This window comes from Lagenorhynchus albirostris, chromosome 9 (genome assembly GCF_949774975.1).
Source record: "Lagenorhynchus albirostris chromosome 9, mLagAlb1.1, whole genome shotgun sequence".
NCBI classification, from domain to species: domain Eukaryota; kingdom Metazoa; phylum Chordata; class Mammalia; order Artiodactyla; family Delphinidae; genus Lagenorhynchus; species Lagenorhynchus albirostris.
In genome coordinates this window covers 31207171-31225367 of record NC_083103.1, presented here as the reverse complement: position 1 = coordinate 31225367, position 18197 = coordinate 31207171, and the positions used below count along the sequence as shown (strand labels likewise).

The window sequence follows — 18197 nt, the reverse complement described above, 5'->3', positions numbered from 1 at the left end:
CAAAGTGAAAACCCAGCATCCAAATACCTTGCTGAATGAAGCAGATAATAAATGAAGATAAGTAAGTGAAAACGTACAGCATGTTAGGTAGTGATATATGCTAAAGAGTAAAGCAAAGCAGAAAAATGATGCTTTGTGCTAAGTCAACAGAATTTACTTAAGGATCAGACATGGGGATAAGAGAAAATGAGGAGTCAGGATTTTGGCCTATGTAACTGGAAGAATTGAGTTGCTGTTTATTAAGATGGCAGTGGTCTCTGTAGTAGTCTCTGTAGTATCCATAGGCTTGGTGAACATGCTTGTGAACATAGGTTTTCTTTCTTTTAGATTATAACTTTAGGATTACTCTCCAGTCATTCTGTTAAAACATATTGACACATTTTGTTCCAAAGGTTTTACTAACTTACGTTGGTATAGAAAATAAATGATGATACCAGTTTCCCTAGCATCTTTGCAGCAATGGGTATTTTAATTAAAAACAAAAGATGCAAAAGAATATTTATGTACTAGCATAAAAGAGTACCATTTTTATTTAAATTATTGGTCACAGAGAGTATTAAACCACATAAAAATAAATGTTTTTACTAAATTTGTCTCACTTTTTATTACTTGTCTGTTGATAGTCTTTATCATTATCTATTGGGATATTAATATTTATGTATACATCATTGTCAGCTTCAGGAAGCTAGAGAGCTATGTCTATAATCTAGAAATTTCACCCATTTTTCATTCAACAAGTATACTGCATTTTTTAATAACCCACTTTTTTTTTCATTTGTAAATATTTTGTTGCCTCAAAGTTTCCAAAACCATCATCTGTCCAATACTACAAGTAGCAATGTTACATAGTAGCTGGGGATGTAAGGTTTAGAGCCAGATTTCCTGGACTCTAATTCTGCCATACACTAAATGTGATATCCTAGGTAACTGCCTAAATTTCCTCATGCTAATGGAGGCTGGTAACAATACCTTTAAAGGATTTAGTAAAATATTATGTGAAAAATGGCACCCTTCCCATTGCTCAAGCCAAAAACATTAGGATTATTGTTGAAGTCTCTCTTTCATACACCATGACCAATAGAATTCTGTTAGTTTTCCCTTAAAAATATATTCTCAATCTGATCATTTCTCAGTCTTGCTACTACCCTGATGCAAACCACATCCTCTCTCCCTGATTGTTGCAATAGCTCCTGACTAGTCTCTTTGCCTTTGCCATTGGCCCCTTCAACCTATCTTCGTCTCAGCAGTCAGAGTAATTTTGTTAAAATCTAAGAGAGATGATGTCATCCTCTGCTCAAATTCATCCAGTGGCACTCTGTTTAACTCAGGATGAAAATCAAAATCTTTCTAATGGCCCCAATCCTGATGTGCTCCCACTTCCTCCATTACCACTCTACAGGATATTCTGCCACCCTCACCCTTGCTCACTCCTCACTGCCACACTGATCTCTTTGTCTGTGAACAGACAAGTAAAGCATGCTCCCACCTCAGGGCCTTTGCATTTGTTGTACCTTTTGCCTGTGATGATATTACCAATTGGCATTTTTGCTCCAATTTTACCTCAGGGAAGCCATTCTTAAAGAATTTTATTTAAAATTGCAAATTTCTGCCCTTCCCATACTCTTTATCTCCCTGCCCTTTATATTTCTTTATTGACGACATGACCTTCTACTATGTAAGTGGTATATTTGTTCTTTCCTTAATTTCATCACTGTCGACTTCATGAAGGTAAAGATTTTTGTTCATTGTGGTTCCTACTGTATCCTCAACCTGGAATAGTCCCTGGTACACTGCACGGCAGAACTCAATATATTAATTTAATGAATGAAGGATACCTGATACATTAAGTAATTATTAGCTATCCATGTTAAAAAACATTAGCTGTAAGTAATACTGTGTATAAAGTTAGTGTGAGAAAAAAATCAAGTATTTTAAAAAAGAACACAAACAACTTTAAGAACTTTCTATATTCAGGAATAATACATACTAAGTCACTAAGGATAGAGATTTCTAGTTTCTAAGCTGAGGAACATTGTATGAACATTGTGAAAGACAGTGGTACCATTTACATTATGAGGACAGGAGTTTGCAATCTTCATAGTAGTAAAAAAAAAAAAGAAAGCTATTGGTATATAACAGAAGAATCCTTTTGTGTAATGTCAAGGAAAATGACAATAAGAAAGATAAACATATCTACATTCCTAACAATAAAAGGGAATTTAAAATTATATCATTTAGGATCAAGATTTTCCAAAATAAGTACATTTTTTCCTTCTTCTTTTAATTAACTCATCTACTAATGATCAAGCTGTACTGGACTCTGTAGTAAATTAAAAAAACAAATAATTAAGAGAACATGGCCCTAGGAGAATTTTTTCTAAATTCAGAAAAATAAAAGGAGCCATTCAAAGAAAAAATGCAAGGAAGGAAAAGACGAAGAGAGAGGACAAGGGAGGAAGAGAGGGAAAAGAAAAGAAAAGAGGGAGAAAAAGGGGGAAAATATGATGCAGTTTGGAAGAGAAAAATGAGCAGTTCTAGTTGGGGCCTTGGGGCAAGAAGGAACAGAAGAAGATTTGAAAAGTTTTTGTGAAATTTGTGGCATTTGGCACGTCTTTTAAAACTGAGCTTTCCTCCAGCAAGATGATGATGTATGTATGTTCTTATTCCAGGAATGTCTGTGTCATAAGAATTAAAGACAAAGAAAAGAAAGAAAGTCAAACTAAATGACATTTTAAAACCTCTGCATAAAAATTAAATTGTGAGTGGAATAAGATTTAAATGAGTGAAAAACTTCTATAAATTTTATTTACTGTGTTCCATGGGAAATGAAATGCATTAATTAACATAAATGGAATTTTATCTTTTATAAACATTAAATTAGTAATCAAATAACTTTTAGAGTTTGAGGACTCTGAGAACTTCTTCAAAAATCTCTGGTTTACAGATGAAGAAATAGATTCTCAGGGAAAGGAAATTACTTGGTTAGGACATGGCAGATTTAGGATGAGAAATGATGGTCTTGTGACCCACAGGCCAGTGCACTCTCCTCAATAGCATATGCCGTTTACCTATTGCTGTTTACACTTTTTACTTTCTCCATCTAGACCATTCTTCCTCCACTTTACCTGTGTGACTTACTGCCTCACCTCATCGGGTCTTTGCTCAAATGTTACTACAATCCTCTGTACTAAAATAACATCTGTTCTCTCCACCTCGTACAACTGCATCTTTCCTCCTTACTGTATTTTTCTCCAATGCACTGACCACAAAGCATACCTAATATTTTATGTATTTTTTGTTGTTGCTTATTGTTTTTTCTTCTCTTACTTGAATCTTCCATGAAGGCAGGGTTCTGTTTCCTGCTATATGTCCTAAAAGAATATCTGGCATATCATAGGTGTTTAATAAATAATTGTTAAATAGATGAAATGTAATTTACCTAAATCTAGGGAAACATTATAGTGTTGATATATTCACAAACATCAGCTTCAGAGTCAATCTGGATGTTTTTGATGCACCCCCTACTGGTTTAGTGATTTTGCCATGCTACTTAATTTCCATATGCCTTAGTTTATTTATTATTAAGGGTAGGTAAAAAATCGTACACACTTCATAGAGTTGTTATAAGAATTAAAGGAAATTATATGTGTAAAGTTTTGGGCTCTTAATATGTGCTCAGCAAATGTTAACCATCAATCAGTGATAGCTATTATTAATAGCTGTAGGTATAACTCAAATGCCTAGAGCATTTTAACATAATTGGTAATTAATTACATCCTAAGATGTACTGTGATCTGTTCATTCTTAGTTCATACCACTGCTAATAACCTGATACTGCTAGCTGTGCATCACATTCCATATGTTATAGCAGATTTTAAGCATTACTAATAAAAGAAACTAATGCATGTAGTGTAAACAAAATTATTTTATTTTGTTACAATGCTAAGTCACACAACTGAACTCTTGAAAACACCATATATAGTTGTCTGTGTCAAAATTCGTTGTTGATAAGTATCAACACATTGAATAAAATAATTCCAAAACATTTTAATTTATTTGAAAAGACTAAATATTTAAGAATCTTTTTGAATTTGAAGAGATACTTGTATCACCTGGAACACAAATCCCAACCACCATGGATATTTCCTATTTTATACTCTTTTACATTGATTATAGCTTGCTCCTTATTCATATAAGTTCTTACACGTGATTTATGTTTGTGGTTTACTCTTTCTGATTATTGCAGTGGTAATTGCCATATTTCAATATTCTTCCTCCTTTTTTGATGTTGTGGTTTCATTTCAATCTCCTAATATTTTTTAAATCCTTCTTGTAAAGTTTGTTAGCTTTTCTTCTATGATTTCTCAGACTTCTTACTCTCTTCAAATTCACATTTATAAAACTGCAACTTTTTAAAAAATAAATGACCAAAATCAATAGTTTTTTTTAATTAAGCAAATAAATGCTTAAAATTTGCTTTAAAAACAAATTTCTATTGAATTTGAATTCTATTCTATTGAATTCTTGCAAATATCTCGATCTTCAAGTTCAAAAGAAATGATGTGTCCAATGGCGTTTGCATGACTCTAATTTTGTTTTCAAAAAGTTTAAGTACATTAAATAACAGAGATGCATTTAAATTTTTTGCAAGTTACTGGAGTGTTGACATTAATCCAATAACAGGCAAGATTCCATGTTACTACCATTTTTTGCTTATTTATTAGATGCATGGGTCATATGAAAATTATACCTGGTTACCTTGGGAAAACATGAAAAAACAGAGCTTAGTATATTTAAAGAGAGAGAAAAGGAAGAAGGATAAAAATGGATGTAATTTTCTCTTTCTCTTTTCTAGCCCTAGGAAAAGATAAGGATTACACGGATGAATCAGAACATGCTAATTATGACCGATCTCGCCTCATTAAAGACTTTGTCCCCCAAAATAATTCTGAACCCAAGCCCAGATTGCCTAAGGTAATGCAAACTAAACAATCAGTAAGTCATTTGAAGACTCTAACTTCTAAATCCATTCAGTTCTTTTCAATTTTAATCGATATTGTGCTGGAGAGAATAAGAGGCCACACAGGTTAATATATACCTTAATGACTTAAAATTGAAAAGTTATGTGTAGACATCGTATTCATTTATACTATCAAACAGAATTATACATTCTGAAACGTGAAATTATTCAGTAATATTTTCTTTAGAGGCTTATTCCTTCATGTTTCTTGTTTTTTGAAAGGCACCATGTTTTAATGAGAACATGGATTTTAGTAACAAGTGGACCAAGATTTGAATTACAGTTCCAGTACTTATAGTTGTGGTAACTTGGCAGGTTAATTAAGCTCATTTAGCCTTGTTTTCATCATCTGTAGAATTAGAATCATGTGGTCTACTTGACAAAATTTTTTGTTTTTCTTTCAGTTTTATCGAGATATAATTGACACAGCACTTTATAAGTTTAAGGTGTACAGTATAATTTTTTTACTTACATACATCATGAAATGATTACCAGAATAAGTTCAGTGAACATCCATTGTCTCATATAGATGCAAAATCAAACAAAGAGAAATATATATATATTTTTTTCTTGTAATAAGAACTCTTAGAATTTACTCTCTTAACAGCTTTCATATACGGCATTCAGCAGTGTTCATCACAGTTATCATGTTTTATCCTTACATCCCTAGTACTTAATTATCTTATAACTGGAAGTTTTTACCTTGTAACTGCCTTCATCCAATTCCCCCTCACCCACTCCCCACCTCTATTAACTATAAATCTGATCTCTTTTTCTATGAGATTCTTTGTTTTTAAAGTATGACTGACCTACAACATGATGTTGGTTTCTATTACACAACAGTGATTTGGTATTTTTATACGTTTCAAAATGATCACCATGATAAGTCTAGTTATGATATGTCACCTTATAAAGATATTACATACTTATTGACTATATTCCCCACACTGTATATTTCATACCCATGACTCATTTATTTTGCAACTGGAAGTTTGTACCTCTTAATCTCCCTCACTTATTTCTTTCCTCCCCTCATCCCCTTCCTGTCTGGCAACCACCTGTTTGTTCTATCTATAGCTCTGTTTCTGTTTTATATTTGTTCATTTGTTTTGTTTTTTAGATTCCACATATAAGTGAAATCATACAGTATTTTTCTTTCTCTGTCTGACTTATTTCACTAAGCATAATACCCTCTAGGTCCATCCATGTTGTCACAAATGGCAAGATTTCATTCTTCTTATGGTTAAGTAGTATTCCATATAATATATATACCACATCTTCATTATCCATTCATCTATTGATGGGCACGTAGGTTGCTTCCACATCTTGGCAACTGTAAATAAGGGTGCAATGAACATACGGGTGCATATATCTTTTCTAATTAGTGTTTTTGTTTTCTTCAGGCAAATACCCAGGAGTGGTATTGCTGTATCATATAGCAGTTCGATTTTAAATTTTTTGAGGAGTCTCCATACTGTTTTTCCATAGTAGCTGCACCTGTTTACATTTCCAATAAAAGTGCACAAGTGTCCCCTTTTCCCCACATTCTTGCCAACACTTGTTATTTGTTGTCTTTTTGCTACCAGCCATTCTGACACGTGTGAGGTGATATCTCATTGTCATTTTGATCTGCATTTCCCTGATAATTACTGATGCTGAGTATCTTTTCATGTACCTGTTGGCCATCTGTAAGTCTTCTTTGGAAAAATGTCTATTCAAATCCTCTGCCCATTTTTTAATAGGATTTTTTTTTGTTTTTTTGATATGAGTTCTTTGTGTATTTTGGATATTAACCACTTATTGGAAATATTGTTTGCAAATGTCTTCTCTCATTCAGTAGGTGGCCTTTTTATTTTGTTGATAGTTTATTTTACTGTGAAAAAGCTTTTTAATATAATGTAGTCCCATTTGTTTATTTTTTACTTTGTTTCCCTTGCCTAAGGAGACATATTCAGAAAATATTGTTGAGACTGATGTCAAAGAGCATACTGCCTATATTTTGTCCTAGAAGTTTCATGGCTTCAGGTCTTACATTTAAGTCTTTAATTCATTTTAATTTATTTTTGTGCATGGTGTGAGAAAGCAGTCCAGTTTAATTTTTTTGCATGTAGTTGTCCAGTTTTCCCAACATCATTTATTGGAGAGACTGTCTTTTCCCATTGTATATTCTTTTATCCTTTGTCACAGAATCATTGCCCATACAAGTGTGGGTTAATTACTGGGCTGTCTATTCTGTTCCATTGATCTGTGTGTCTGTTTTTGTGCCAGTACCATACTGTTTTGATTATTTTAGCTTTGTAGTATAGTTTGAAATCACATAGCGTGATAACTCCAGCTTTTCTTTCTCAAGATTGTTTTTGGCTATTTGGGGTCTTTTATGTTTCCATACAGATTTTAGAATTATTTATTCTAGCTCTGTGAAAAATGCCATTGGTATTTTGATAGGGATTGCATTGAATCCGTAGAATGCCTTGATTAGTATGGTCATTTTTTTTTTTTTTTTTTTTTTGTGGTACGCGGGCCTCTCACTGTTGTGGCCTCTCCCATTGTGGAACACAGGCTCCGGACGCGCAGGCTCAGTGGCCATGGCTCACGGGCCCAGCCGCTCCGCGGCACGTGGGATCCTCCCGGACCAGGGTACAAACCCATGTCCCCTGCATCAGCAGGTGGACTCAACCACTGCGCCACCAGGGAAGCCCTATGGTCATTTTAACAATATTAATTATTTCAATCCATGAGCATTGTATAACTTTCCATCTGTTTGTGTGGCCTTCAATTACTTTCATCAGTGTCAGTTTTACAAGTATAAGCCTTTTACACTGTTAGGTAGATTTATTTCTAGGTGTTTTATTCTTTTTGATGCAGTTGTAAATGTGATTTTTTTTAAATTTCTCTTTCTGGTAGTTTGTTGTTAGTGTATAGAAATGCAACATATTTCCATATGTTAATTTTGTATCCTGCAACTTTTCAGAATTCATTGATGAGTTCTAGTAGTTTTTTTGGGTGGTATCTTTAGGATTTTCTATGTACAGTATCATATCACCTGCAAATATTGGTAGTTTTACTTCTTCCTTTCCAATTTGGATTCCGTTTATCTATTTTTATTTTCTGATTGCTGCGGCTAGGACTTCCAATACTACGTTGAATAAAAGTGGTGAGAATGAGCAGCCTTGTCTCGTCCCTGATCTTAGAATCAATGCTTTTGGCTTTTCATTTTTGAGTATGATGTTAGCTGTAGGTTTGTCATATATATTGAAATATGTTCCCTCTATACCCATTTTGGTGGGAGGTTTTATTTTTTATTCTTATTCTTTTAGTAGATTTATTTATTTATTTATTTTTGGCTGCATTGGGTCTTCATTGCTGTGTGCGGGCATTCTCTAGTTGCAGCAAGTGGGGGCTACTCTTCGTTGTGGTGTGCAGGCTTCTCATTGCGGTGGCTTCTCTTGTTGCGGAGCACAGGCTCTAGGCGTGTGGGCTTCAGTAGTTGTGACATGCGGGCTCAGTAGTTGTGGCTCCTGGACTCTAGAACACAGGCTCAGTACTTGTGGTGCATGGGCTTAGTTGCTCTGCGGCATGTGGAATCTTCCTAGACCAGGGCTCGAACCCATGTTCCCTGCATTGACAGGCGGCTTCTTAACCACTGTACCACCAGGAAGTCCCTGGTAGGAGTTTTTATCGTAAATGGATGTTGAATTTTGTTGAAAGCTTTTGCTGAATCTATGGAGCTGATCATATGATTTTTATTTTTCAGTTTGTTAATGTGGTGTATCACATTGATTGGTTTACAGATATTGAACTATATGGAAGGTTTTTATAACAACTTAGAGGTTGAGAACACCTCATTGAAACTATAGTTCATCAGCAAATGAGTCATTGGGTTGGGGTTTCGTTTTAAAAATCCCTGGCTCCAGCAATCCCACCATTCCTAAAATTCTTTTGCAGATTCTTCAAAGCATCTGAATATGGTCATCCAGCACCGAATACCATCCCCTTTTGATACTTTTCAATAGAAATTCTGACTCAGTCCAAGCTCACTTTTTAAAAATTGCTTCTTATTGATTAAAGTGGGAATGACTTTGTAAAAGAAATTTGGATATTAAATGCAATTTAACCCAAGGAATGACTTAGCTTTTGGTTATCACTGCATGGACAATAGCCAATAATCACTTCCCTGAAAATATCTTTTTCTGTGATGTTTGATTTAGTTTGACCTGGATTAATTTTTCAAATCCCTTCATTAGTCACCATCAATGTGTCAGTGAAGAAATATGGCACAATTTAAACATTACTCTTATAATGATTCTGAACTGTAGTAAGTAGATACAGAAATAAATGTTTGTGTGAGATTTATTCATTCCTCTTTGGTTTGGTTTTGTTAAAGGGGGTTTACAATTTTATGCTGATAATACTTAGGTTATCTTCACAGATCAGGAGTTTCTCTCTCTCTGTTTACTTCATCTGCCTCCCTATGTCTCTCTGATTGGCATAGGAGAGTCTCTCCTATCTGTAAAGCATTGTTTCAAGAGACCTGAGCCTGAGACAAATTATAAGAAGAGTTGAGAAAAAGCAGGTGTTGTTCCTTAAGGTACTTATTGCACCAGTGAATGGGAAGACAAACACGATATGTTTCACATAATAGAAAATGAACTAAGATTAAGTAAAATTTGTGTTATCAGCTTCTCTAAAATTTAGCACATACCACCAATGATACCCGCCACTTCATTTCTGCTCAACAGTAGCCATCTCCCAAATCTTGCTTTGACTAGACTTGAACTTTAGAATAGTAAAGTTAAGAAGAAATAGTTAAACCTGCATGCGTGTTTTGTTTTTGACAGAAAAATAAGAGAATAATGTGCGATGATGGTAACATGCCACAGCTGTTCAATCCAAGAAATCCTGGCCTAATGTCCTGTTAGTCTTACTGCACTTCTATTCAAATTCGAAAATGTAATGCATCACCTAGATGTTTTTGGATTCACTCTTTTAGTGTCTATGTAAATATGTCCACTTTTATCCATTTCATAAGTTAGGGTGCGGCACAAATCCAATTTGCACAAATATTTCTATTCCAAAAAAAAAAAAAGGTATTTAAAATCCATTTAACTAGGCTACTTGCTTGCAAAGCTTATCTATAAATGAAGGGCAAAATAATCTTCTTAGATATAGTCTTTGTGTACATTTATCAGAGAGAACCTCAAAAAAGCAATGACCTATATATCTATTGTTTGACCTAGTATCTGGATAACCTTCAATTTATAACTTTGCTGACCTTTCTCTTACTCCATCCCATCATTAAATGATATGCATATATGTGTATACACATTTATATGTGTGTGTATTTTAAGGTTTGTCTTATGAAATTGACAGTATTCATTCACTTGTGACCTAAAAAAAGGCAACTTTCATATGGTTTAAATTAGCATGTATTAATCTGTATGTATCTAATTGTATAGCTGATGATCTGTGCCTCACATTATTTGCTTGGGATAATTGTACTGGTTGCAACCTGTCCCATGCATATTATACAGTGTAACTGATATTTTATTTCTTCACAATAGTTATTTGGTTACATGTTAGAGATGACCTTTTAGAGATGACAAAGCAATTTTATAAAGAGTCAACAGGAAGGGATCAAAGACTCACAGAGGAAAATAACTCCTAATGTAAACTACATTGTAAGTAATGCAAGTATTGCATTACAGAAAACAAATACAGCTTTCTAATAAGATTTGTCATCAGCTATAAACTAGGTTTTAGGAGATAACTCCATATCTATCAAAGTAATATCGTACATTGAAATTATGAAGAAACTCTGTTGAATTTATCAACAGTATAAACAAACAAATATAGAAATGCATCTGACTAGAGTACTGGGCATTGTGTAGATAGACTTTACATCTGCTTGAGAATTTCATTTATCAGTCATTGTGCAAAATTTCCTTGATGATCTCGAATCAGTGTGGTGAATTTTATTTTGATCATATATCCACTGCTTATGATAATTTTATAAGCCAAATATTTACAAGACACTACAGTTTGCTCTAAAATTGAACTCAGATCAATGAATTGTCTTTAGAATATTTTGCTTCAAATCATTAACTTTTAGCACATATCATTTATACTAAAATTGTTTAATATTTTAGAGATTAAACTCATCTGTGATGCTGATATCTAATATGATGAAGTGATATTGATAAATTAATAGGACATTTTTCATTTATTTGGAACCCACTGTGAGTAAAGTTTGACACTATAGGACAGAGAACAGAGAAAGATGGCAAACATGGACAGGTCTTGATTTCCATGTAATACAATTCAGGAGGTGCGCATACGTGTACATGGAAAAAGCTAAGAGGCTCTAGAAATTAGAGATGATACTAAATATGGGGTAAGTCTAGATTTATTTAGCCTCAAGCTTTATGGTAAAAGCCATATTTAAGTATCTCATGGGCATTGCTGTAGATAGAAAAATTGGCCACAGCCCTTCTCTCTTCCCTATATCTACTTTGTTTTCAATGAGACTTCGCAGGTCCTCCCATCCAAGAGTGTGACTCTGTTAGACTGGCCTTGGGCCTTGCTTTGACCGATAGATGGCTGCAGAAGTGACAATGTGCCAGTGCTGAACCTTGAACTCGAAAGACCTTGCATTCCCATTATTCCTCTTGGGCCTCTTCCTCTACCATTTGAATAAGTCAGAGCTATCCTGCAGGAAGATAAGGCCATGTGGACCAGAGCCTAGTGAGTCCAGTTGCCCCAACTGAGACAGAGATGTGAGAAAATCCAGTGGCAAAGACCAGGAAACTCAGACCCATAAGAAGGTCTAGCTGAGACCAGAAGAACTGCACAACTGGACCCAACCTATTCACAGAATCATGAGCTAAATACAAATTATTTGGGGATGGTTTATTTCTCAGCAATAGATAATGGAGACAGCCATAAATGTTAGAGAATATCATATTTGCTGATACCAATGATTGTTAATATATAGTGAATTCTTCATCACAAGAATGGGAAGATTTGCAAAATTGTCCCTGAGTTTTCCACAGATACTCATATTATCCATTTAACTCTATAGATCCTGAGTATATTTTAAATGTCATAACCTAAATTGCATAAAATCTAGGCATCTAAAATTTTCTGAAATTATCTTTTTTTAAACTCTATTTACAAAAGTAGTTTTTTATACCTTTAAATAAGTGCAGAATTCCAAGATTACCTTCAGTTGAACCATATGTGTATCATTAGCAGTGTCCCAAACACCCATTAAAATTGGTGAAGAACTAACTTTTTTAAAGGCAAGTTTATTTCCTTTCTAGCATTTTGACAAAAAGATTCTGTAACACATGTGTGGACAAGAAAACTGAGGAAGCAAATGTATAATGTAATGTGAGAAAAGGAACAATTCTATGAATTCATAGACTGGAGCTCCTGAGCTGACTGCAAGCAAGTCAGAGGGATTGTTTTTAAGATAGTTTGGATATATATTGCCTTTCTCTGTCTCATTAGTATAGATAGCACTGTGAATAACACTTGAAGATAAGGTCCTATAACCAACTGGATGGTACTGAGAAACAAAATCCCTCTCTCCATCAAGGAGTCATGTCCTACATACCAGTTGAGGCTTCTAGATGTGGACAGGGAATGTCTATAATTAATCTAGGTTAAAAGGAGCAAAGCTGTGAAGCAAAATCCATGGCTTGTGTACTAGACATTAATGAAGAGTTTGCTCCTGCTACTGTCCCTCAAGATGCCCAAAATAACTACAGATGTTGCTAATAATGTCTGGGAATATAAATCTATACTCCAAATTACAGTGACTTCTCGACATTGGGTATCAAGTCAGGAAAGAGGTCATAGACCAGGAAAATCTTGATATGGATATTTTAGCAGCTCATTAAATTTAAATCACAAGGCTATTCAATTTGACTGTGTCAACTGGAATTGGTAGATGGTGTTCGTCTTTAACTAAACTGGTAACAGGAATAATTTTCTCTTAAGAATGGATACACAGATCATGTGATGGCAAAGGTGCAGGGAGATGGCCTCTGTAGTCTTCTACAATGCTCCTTTCACATGGGCATTGGCAACTGTTTAATTTGGCTCAGTGGTTCTTTGCCTCCAAATCACATACATGTACTGATATTCTGAACTTGCATACTTTTCCCCAGCAAATGTAAGATAAGGTTAACTTAAACTACAAGGTAAATGACTAAACTTGGCCCTATATGGCTGCTTCAATTGACAAAATTATACATGAAATTAAATACTATTTATTTGCATTTACTGAGATAGTTTCTAAAGAAAACGTTAATATCTCCCTAACTTAGGACCTGAAATAATACTTTCATATTTATATTTGATAATTTCACTGTGGGAAATGGTACCCTAAATATTTAATTTTTATATAAACATGGGACATCCAGCAAATCATCTTGGTTGCTTAATCTTTTTAGCTAGTGTTTTAAATTTATCTTCTTGCCTAGTAGTAAGAAGACTCCTTTTTAAGCAGCCAAAAGGATACCTGGTCTTGTCTACAAAATCTTTGATACTGAGGAAGGCATATCTTCCCTGTAGCCATAGGAGGCAACTCCCTCCCTGGTACCATTTAATTGCCTACCGTGACCATCAGAAGCCCTCCCTAGAAAATGTTCTACACTAGCTAATTGCTAGTGTGTGTTTTCCCAAAGATTTAGCATAAGATTTTCCAGAATCACTCCACATTATCTATGGATTGCTTAAACCCAAATGTGTGTGTATGTGTGTATTATGATAAAAGTAGCATTTCAAATTGTAAAGAAATACTGATCTTAAAAATAATGTGCAGGGCCTCCCTGGTGGCGCAGTGGTTGGGAGTCCACCTGCCGATGCAGGGGACACGGGTTCGTGCCCCGGTCCGGGAATATACCACATGCCGCGGAGCGGCTGGGCCCGTGAGCCATGGCTGCTGAGCCTGTGCGTCCGGAGCCTGTGCTCCGCAAAGGGAGAGGCCACAACAGTGAGAGGCCCGCGTACTGCAAAAAAATAAATAAATAATAATAATAATGTGCAAATGTTCTTACAATAACTGATCAATAATTTGGTAGGAGTTAAAATGTTTTCAGATGCCTACCTCACATCTTACACCAAAATGAACTGAAGATAGTTAATCAATTCAAAATTAATATGTAAAAATAAAATTAGCATTTTTTTCTAATCACAAGCTAGAAGAATGTCATTTCTAAATGACTTGTCTACACCAACAATAAAATTAATCATGGAAATCTTGATAGAGCTATTTAGATACTAACCAGTATCAAAATTACAATAAAATTAAGAAGTAAGAGATAAACTTAAGATGTGATGATGAGCTGACATACTAGAATATACCAAAGGAGGGCTTCCCTGGTGGCACAGTGGTTAAGAATCCGCCTGCCAAGGCAGAGGACACGGGTTCAAACCCTGGTCTGGGAAGATACCGCATGCCGCGGGACAACTAAGCCTGTGCGCCACAACTACTGAGCCAGCACTCTAGAGCCCATGAGCCACAACTACTGAAGCGCTCACGCCTAAAGCCCATGCTCTGCAACAAGAGAAGCCACCGCAATGAGAAGCCTGCGCACCACAATGAAGAGTAGCCCCCACTCTCCACAACTTGAGAAAGCCTGTGTGCAGCACCAAAGACCCAACACAGCCAAAAATAAATAAATAAATTAATTAATTAATTACTTTAAAAAAAGAATATACCAAAGGGTGGTTAATGTTCTTATTCTACAAAGACATCATAATAATATAATTAATGAATGCAAGAGTAAAAAATATCATTAAAAAACAATATAATTTTAACATGTAAAATGATTAGCAGTACTAGTAATTGCAGAAATACAAATGTAAGCAACTTTTTTTAAACCAAATTATAATTTTTTTTAAATATAAAACTCAGAATTGACACTATAAACTGTTGCTTTTATTTCTTGCTGGTAGGTATGTATATTGATCCAAATTTTCTGGAAAGTAATTTAACAATAAGGATTAAAAACCTTAAAATAATCTTTCCTTTTGACCCACTTCTAGAAATCTATTCAGGAAATGTAACTAGATGTTAGCCCAAATAATTTTGTGTAAAGATATTTCTCACACTGTGAGTGACAGACTTGTGGGGGAGGGAAGATAAAGCACTTAAAGGATCAAGATGAAATTAAAAGCATGAATGCCTTTAAACAAGGTGATACTATGTTGAAAAATAAGTCCCCAAATTATTTAAGGATGATGGGAAATGATTGCAGTGTATGATTATATAATAGGAAGGTGGTTTTAAAAAAAAACAATATGTGCTGTTTGATACCAACTGTATAAAAATAATCTAGCTCTTTTTCATGGATAAAATTATTAGAATTGTATACAAAAAATTACACCAATTGATCAAATTCACATGACTTCAAGTTTACTTCATGTATTCTTAAATTTAAGCCATAAGTAAATATTACATTATCATTCCCATTTTAAAATCTCACACAGCAGGTAAATGGCTGATCCAGGATTTGAAATAAGATGGTTCTATTTTCCAAAACTGCTTTTCCACTTTGCTATACTAGTGAAACAAGAACAATTCAGGATTTCACCTTTTCAGTCTGTTAACCTTCATTAAATAGCATTTTAGGTTTTCCCCTAGTAAGTATTCATCACTTACACACCGGAAGCTTTATATATACATATGCATTATCTAATTTAATTCTCATAATAACTCAATGAAAGTAAGTAGTGGTAGTCTCATTTTACTAATGAAGAAAATAAGGTTTAAAGAGGTAAGTTTCTTGCCCAGTCTCTGAGCTAGGCAGGAGCAGAGCTGGATTGTAGCATGTCTCTTTGACTCCTATGCTTTTCTGACTCCTACTCAATAGTTAACTGTAAGAAATACACTCACATATATTAAATCATATCTTTCAAAACCCCTGAAATGTTGCTCTGAAGTAGGCAGTTCTGTATTTTATTATTGTGTGGCTAACCCACAGCATCCAGGAGTGGACTGAGCTGTTGTAATTTACTCGTGTATCAAAAAAGTAAAAATTTACAGGGAGTTGGTTACAAATAATATTTCTAGCAAAAGTAGCCACGAGGGAGAATGTGTATACTCCTTGATATTCCACAATAATCAGTAGACTAAATATTTTCAACTGCATCTGCTACACAGTGTAGGAACTACCCTTGTAAATCAGGAAAAAAAAGAACTCTACTCCCCTCCTCCACAAAAGCCCCTACAACTATGTCTAGAGCAGGAGGCTAGGAAATCAAGACATGGAGACGTTAATTATGAGAGTAGATTCAGGTGAGGGATGGATTTGTCGGGATCCATGTCTTTGTTCCCTCAAAGACTATATAGGAAAAAATGTACCTATATAGGAAGGCTTATTTCATAACCAATACCAGAAAACAAACAAGATGCCATAAGATGTTTTCGGTCTCCTGGAACTAATGTCTTGGTAATTAGACACAGAAGAGGCTTCCTGAATCTCCAGCTTGCTGGTTTTCCCCGTGAGTATTTAGCGCATCTTGGGAGACCTAAGCTTCCCTGGAGGACTCTAGCTCTAAAATGAGAGCTGCAATAACTTGTCTGCAGAAATTTTACTTATGTTTATGGGATGTGAAAGTAAATTCAGTAAGTTAATGCGTGGGCACACCAGTTAAATGGTGCAGATAATTGTTCTACTTCATATTTATACATTCAGTCAGTGATAGGCTCACATCAAATCAGTTCTCTACCTGCTGAGAAATGAAGGCAGCCAATAGAATCAGATCAAAACTAATGTCATTTGAACATAGTAGAAGTCAAATCTACTTCATTAATCTCCTACCTCAACGCTCTCTCCAGTTTGTGTATGTAGCAGAAGGAACACTGGATTGGGAGTCAGAACATTAATAATAATGATAATATTAAATAATTACAACTGCTAACATTTATTAAGGACCCTTCAGGGATTTTATTGATGACCTGTATTCATTTATAATCACATCTCTAAAAAGTAGGGTATATTTTTATCCCCTTTTCATAGGTGAGGAAATGGAGCCTTGGAATGGCTAAGTATCCCTGTTCTCATACAGCTAGGTAAGGCAGGAAGTATATAGAGACCACCACACTGTTAAGCACTGCGCTGTGCCGAGTACATTGGAGGTGCACAAAAGGGCCTGTAGAGGCCATGAGACAAGCACATCAGGTAGTAAGAAAACATGTTTGCATCCCTCAGGAATTCTCATGTTCACTAGGGACCATGAGTATCGTGCTTTCCTCAATGTTTTATGTTTAAGAAGAAAGTATAAAATTGAGGTTCCTGTGCTCAAATCCTAATCAATTGTGAGATACTCATCCCTTCCCTGCTGCTTATAGCCCTTCACTTCCTCATGTCCTTTGCCTCCATTCACATTGGCCTACAGACTTCTTAATGCCACCAAATGAGTCCATCAAAATGTGACTATTCTGAGCAACTATCACTATTTTCAAAGGGAAATATCAACAAAAATAAAGCACTGTTGGGTTTATTAAATAACTTCTGAAGCTTGTGGATTTTTAAAAAGTTGTTTTGTGGCTGTTGACTTCTCTGCAAGATGAAAATCAAGATTCCAGATAAGGGTCCCAGTCATGGAGACCTGTATGATTTTATTAATCCCTTGATGCCACAGGTAGTTTAGACACAGGGATGACAGTAATCTACCATTTGTTGTTTAAAGGTTCCAAACTCTTGTGTGAAGTTAAAATGTTCTGTTATGTTGGCCTAACTGGAAAGTCAGTTTTTAGCATGCTGATTAATTCAAGGCCATATCTATTAAGTGGCTGATTCTTTTTTTTTTTTTTTTTCCTTTTGCGGTACGTGGGCCTCTCACTGCTGTGGCCTCTCCCGTTGCGGAGCACAGGCTCCGGACGCGCAGGCTCAGCGGCCATGGCTCACGGGCCCAGCCGCTCCGCGGCATGTGGGATCTCCCCGGACCGGGGCACGAACCCGCGTCCCCTGCATCGGCAGGCAGACTCTCAACCACTGCGCCACCAGGGAAGCCCAAGTGGCTGATTCTTAGTTCAATGTCTTGTCAGTCCCAATTACAAACTATCCTGTGGAGGTTTTCCTGACAAAAATAAATGTAACCCTCTGTTGCATTGCATCATGTGAATGTTAACCACAAAGGGGCAAAATTTTTCAATTTTATTAGT

General features: G+C 35.3%; 1 protein-coding gene across 1 annotated transcript in view; it reads left to right on the top strand.

Annotated features, from left to right (window-relative positions):
• The window catches only part of ANO3 (anoctamin 3), a 414788-nt gene that overhangs the window by 240918 nt on the left and 155673 nt on the right, over positions 1-18197 (top strand). Inside the window, 1 exon segment of the mRNA XM_060159496.1 lies at positions 4856-4974. Within this exon segment, the coding sequence (XP_060015479.1) occupies positions 4856-4974 (119 nt within the window).